Source organism: Tupaia chinensis, unplaced genomic scaffold (genome assembly GCF_000334495.1).
Source record: "Tupaia chinensis unplaced genomic scaffold, TupChi_1.0 Scaffold000037_4, whole genome shotgun sequence".
Taxonomy (NCBI): domain Eukaryota; kingdom Metazoa; phylum Chordata; class Mammalia; order Scandentia; family Tupaiidae; genus Tupaia; species Tupaia belangeri.
In genome coordinates, this window is record NW_006159487.1 from 379,188 (window position 1) to 383,949 (window position 4,762).

At 63.6% G+C, this 4,762-nt stretch overlaps 1 protein-coding gene across 3 annotated transcripts in view; it reads right to left on the reverse strand.

The window, feature by feature from the left end:
- The window catches only part of ROBO4 (roundabout guidance receptor 4), an 11,063-nt gene extending 7,753 nt beyond the window's left edge, over positions 1-3,310 (reverse strand). For 2 of the 3 annotated variants that reach the window (XM_006140579.3, XM_014588717.2), the window contains exons 1-7: positions 3,033-3,309; positions 1,611-1,940; positions 1,293-1,450; positions 1,091-1,211; positions 800-927; positions 417-645; positions 151-263 (exon numbers count right to left, since the gene is read on the reverse strand). In XM_006140579.3, the coding sequence (XP_006140641.1) occupies positions 151-263; positions 417-645; positions 800-927; positions 1,091-1,211; positions 1,293-1,450; positions 1,611-1,940; positions 3,033-3,081 (1,128 nt within the window). In that variant the 5' untranslated portion in view covers positions 3,082-3,309. Of the gene's footprint in view, positions 1-150; positions 264-416; positions 646-799; positions 928-1,090; positions 1,212-1,292; positions 1,451-1,610; positions 1,941-3,032 lie in introns of all 3 variants that reach the window. The other variant, XM_014588720.2, reaches the window with a different exon arrangement.
- Positions 3,311-4,762: the final 1,452 nt, after the last annotated feature.

The window sequence follows — 4,762 nt, forward strand, 5'->3', positions numbered from 1 at the left end:
TCGGGTGGCCGTGCCCAAGTGGCCCGTGAGCCGGAATGAGGTGAGGGAGGGCAGACAGCACGTCCCTCGGCTCCCCTGCCCAGCTGCCATTTCTCAGGCCCAGACAAGGGTTCAAGACTCGGTCCAGCCAGGCGCGCCAGCCTGTGGTACCTGATAGCCCCGGATCACACCATTCTGGTTTTCAGCTGGGGGTGGCACCCAGCGCACGAGGATGCTGCCGTTGTCAGGTTTTAGGGTCACCTCCTGGGGTGGGGCACTGGGCACTGGGGGAGGGGAGAGGTGTGAGAGAGACCGGGAGGAGTCCAGGGAGGCTGGAGAGGCAGTCCACCCTCGCTGAGGAAACGGAGTTCCTGGCGGCCACCTGCCCGGCCAGGCCCCCCCCCAGCCGGCGGTGACCCGGGGCCCGGGGGGCTGACCTTGCTCCGGCAGCCTGAGGAGCAGCACGTTGCTGTCGGGGCCTCGAGCCCGGCCGGAGGACGGTCTCACCTTGAACTCGTAGTCCTCACCCCAGCGCAGGCCTGCTAGCTCTGCGCTCTGCCAGCCGGCCAGCAGTGCCTCTGTCCACGGAGCGCCTGGGCCTCCCGGGGGTGCCTGGGCCCTGAACAGGGCCGTGTAGGACCGGGCAGGCGCGGCAGGGCCGCTCACCTGGGAACAGGGAGGAGGCCCAGCGGTCAGGGGTGGAGGCACTGCCTGTACATGCCTCCGTGCCGGCGCCTGTGACCAGCTCCTGCCCCAGCACTTTAACCACCATGCCGCTGCTGGCCCAGACCAGCCCTCTCAGTGCAACCCCAGGACTCACCTTCCAGCGGAGCCACACAGTGGGGCTGGGCCTGGGGCCCCGGGCGGGGTCGGGCTGCAGCAGGGTCACGTTCTCCAGCTGTATGCGCACAGCCAGGAGCTCCACGGGCTCCCTGTCCTCCGGGGGCTCTGTGGGCAGGTGGGCCGGGCGGCCCCAGGCCAGAGCGTGGAGTCAGGGGAGCACTCCCAGGCCAGAGAGGACCCAGAGTCCTGGAGCCCTGGGTCGAGTGCACTCTAGTTCCCCTCTAGCCTCTGCCCCGGACCCCAGCCCACACCCTGGCCGGGCCTGTACCCTGCACGGACACCCTGGCCGCTCGGCTCTCCCGCTGCCCGGCGCTGTTGGTGGCCACACACACGTAGGCACCCGCGTCACTCTTCTCTGCTCTTGTCACCAGCAGGGACCCCCTGGACATCTGTGAAGATCAGGCACCGTGAAGGCTCCTGCTGGGAACATGGGACCCTTGCACATGCCCAGTCTTGCCCAGGACACTCACCGTGCATCGTCCTGGCTGGAGGGTCAGGGGGCTCCCATCCTTCCACCAGGAGACTGTGGGCTCTGGGTGGCCCCAGGGTGGCCTGCACTCCAGAAGCAGCTGCTCCCCCAGCACTGCCTCTGTGTCCTGAGGCTGGATCTGGAAGTCCTCCCGGAGGACTGTGGGAGGGCACAAGGCTGGCAGGGAGCAGGTCTGCTACCCCAAGGCCGCCCCACTCTGCCCTGCTCATCTCCCAGCGTCCTGTCCCCCCGCCCCACCGACATCCCCCAAAACTTCCTGCGACTCAGTCAACTCCCCCTGCGCCTGCCTAGGCCTCACCCGCTACAGACAGCCGAGCACCCCTGCTGACAGCGATGCCTAGCCGGTTGCTGGCCTCGCACGTGTAGACACCCAGGTCCGCGGATGGGGCCTGCTCGCTGTGGGCAGGGCCTCGGGCAGGGGGTCGCAGCAGCAGGAGGGTCCCGTCAGGGAGGAGGTGGTGCAGGTCTGGGGGCCCCACGCTCAGGGGCTGCCCGTTGAGCAGCCAGCGGATGGTGGGCGGCGGCTGGCCGGAGGCCCGGCAGTTCATCCTGGCAGGGCCAGAGCCCTGCAGCAGCTGGTCCTGCGGGTGCTCCAGGATCTGGGGTGGGGAGTCCTGAGCGGCCTCTCCTGGGGCGAAGGGGCAGACCCGGGACTGGCACCCCGCCCAGCCCCGATCCCCATCCCCTGCCCTGCTGGCAGCGAGCAGCTGTGGGGGAGCAGCCTGCTGGCTTGGCCTCCTTGCTCACACTCACTCACACTCATGCACACCCCCACACTCTCTCACCACACATACGCACGCCCACTCACACCCACATACTCACCCACATGCACACACTCTCAAACACACATACTCACACTCATGCACACACACTCCTCCACTCTCTCACCCCCACATATGCACACCCACTCACACCCACACTCTCATCCACTCACACCCATATATGCACACTCACACCCACATTTATACACACCCACTCACACTCCCCCACACTCACACACACTCTCACACACACATACTCACACCCACTCATGCCCACATACTCACACTTTCATACACATACACCTACTTACACACACACGCACACACACACACACACTCTCACACCCACATACACACTCTCATGCCCACACACACACGCTCCCCCACCCACACACTCACACTATCACCCATCACTGTCACTCACTCACACCCAGATTTATACACCCTGTCACATACTCACACTCTCATACACACACACACACTCTCACACCCACATACACACTCTCATGCCCACACACACACACTCTCACGCCCACACACTCACACTATCACCCATCACTGTCACTCACTCACACCCAGATTTATACACCCTGTCACATACTCACACTCTCATACACACTCATGCGCACGCTCACACATGCCCAGACACACCCCCACTCGTATACCTAGTCGCACTCATACCACATGCCCATCCTCACTGACACTCATTCACACACACACTCGCACATGCTCACACTCGCACACGCCCACTCACACACCCATTCAGTCACATCCACTCACACTCATGCTCACACTCATCCTCGTCCCACACCCTCACAGCCACACTCTCAGTCACAGTCATTCGCTCACACCAGGACACAACACGCCCACACACGCTCATGTACTCCCCCGTGCTCACGCTCACCCGTACTCACTCTCGTCACTGTCACCTGCCCTGCTCCAAGGGAGCCCCTTCTTACCCGTGAAGACCAGGAGCAGGAGAGGCAGGCCCAGTCCCCCAGGACCCATGGCCGCTCTGTCTGGGCCCAAGCGCTTTGTCCTGCCTGCCTCGCTCACAGGAGGGAGGAGGGTGAGGTGGGCGGTTGTTTGTAACTGAGTCTCTGCCCAGGAGGGAAGCGGCCCTGAGGAAACCGATGCTTCCTGCCTCGGAGGGCTGGAGGAGAGTGGAGGCACGAAGCTGCCTGACCTCGCCCACAGCCATGACCCTGACCGCGAATTCAGCCCTTGGTTACTGGGAGCTAGTCTGAGGTTTTTAAATGTAATATATTTTAAACTTCATTATTTAAAAAATTTGCTATAGGGCACGTGTGCTTGCCAGAGAGAAACATTGACGGGGAGAGGGAGAATGAGGGACCCCCCAGGGAGTATGGCCAACCTGCAGCCCCCCTCCTGCCTCCCCTTGGGCATTCGGGCGCCCACACACATGGGCCTGGCATGTCTTTCAAGCTGCCGGGTCTGGGACTCAAATCAAACAGCCGGCCATGTGGGATCCAGCTGCCTTAGCCACCAACTCGCTGACGGGCCCCAGGACTGGGACTTCTTAAACTGAGCCCTCGCACTCACCGTGACCCAACCATGTCCTTAGTCGCGACACTCTATTCAAATCTTAAATATATATATATATATTCATTTATTTCTTCTGAGAGAGAGAGTGAGCACCCCGCAGGGCCTTCATGCCGCTGGCTCAGTCCAGCCTAGAGAAGGGCGTGTGTGCACCTCATGTCCAGGGACCCCGGTGCAGACCCGAACCTCCACCTGCGGTTCTAGCCCCTGAGGTCCACGTCGCGGCAGCGCCCCGCAGCCCTCTGGGACTGTCCCTTCTCCCTCGGCCCAGTCCTTGTCCTCCGTCTCCAGGCAGCCGCAGCCTAGAGGAGCCGGGCTCAGTGTGGTGGACTACAGGGGAGTGGCGGGAGAGCAGGAGTGGAAGGTCGTTCTGCGTCCCCTGTGCCCAGGGAGAGCGGGCCAGGTGGGGGTGGCGGGGGGGCAGGGAGGAAGGACTCAGAGCCTCTGGCCATGGACAGTTCCCGGAGGGGGTCCTGTCCAGCTCAGAGACAGCCAGGGTGGAGGCTGTGAGGGCAGGCTGCATGGTTTCTGTAGCTGACGCAGGGGAACGACAGGGCCCACCTCGAGGCCCCGGGCGGTGACGGGCCGGGAAAAGCATGGAATCACAGATGCCCAGCCGACTGCCGGGTCAGCGTGGCCGGCCCTGGCCAGTGCTGTGTTCCCAGCTCCGCACGGTGCTCAGGCCCTGGAAGGGGTGGGGCACAGGCCCTGGGAGCCTCTCGAGTCCTCAGACCCCAGAGCATGCCTGGCAGCTTGGCTTCAGGTTTGCCCTCACTCTCCTGCCATAGCACAGGTGGGAGGAGAGAGGAGAGACAGGGAGGGAGGGAAGGAGGGGGAGACAGGAGGGGGAAGACAGGAGGGGGAAGACAGGAGTGGGGACAGGGGAGACAGGGAGGGAAACAGGGAGGGGGGACACAGGAGGGAGACAGGGAAGGAGAGACAGGAGGAGACAAGGAGAGGGGAGACAGGGAGGGAGAGACAGGGAGGGGGAGACAGGGAAGGGGAGACAGGAGCGGGGAGACAGGGAGGGGAAGACAGGGAGGGGGAGACAGGGAAGGGGAGACAGGAGCGGGGAGACAGGGAGGGGGAGACAGGGAGGGGGAGACAGGGCAGGGGAGACAGGAGC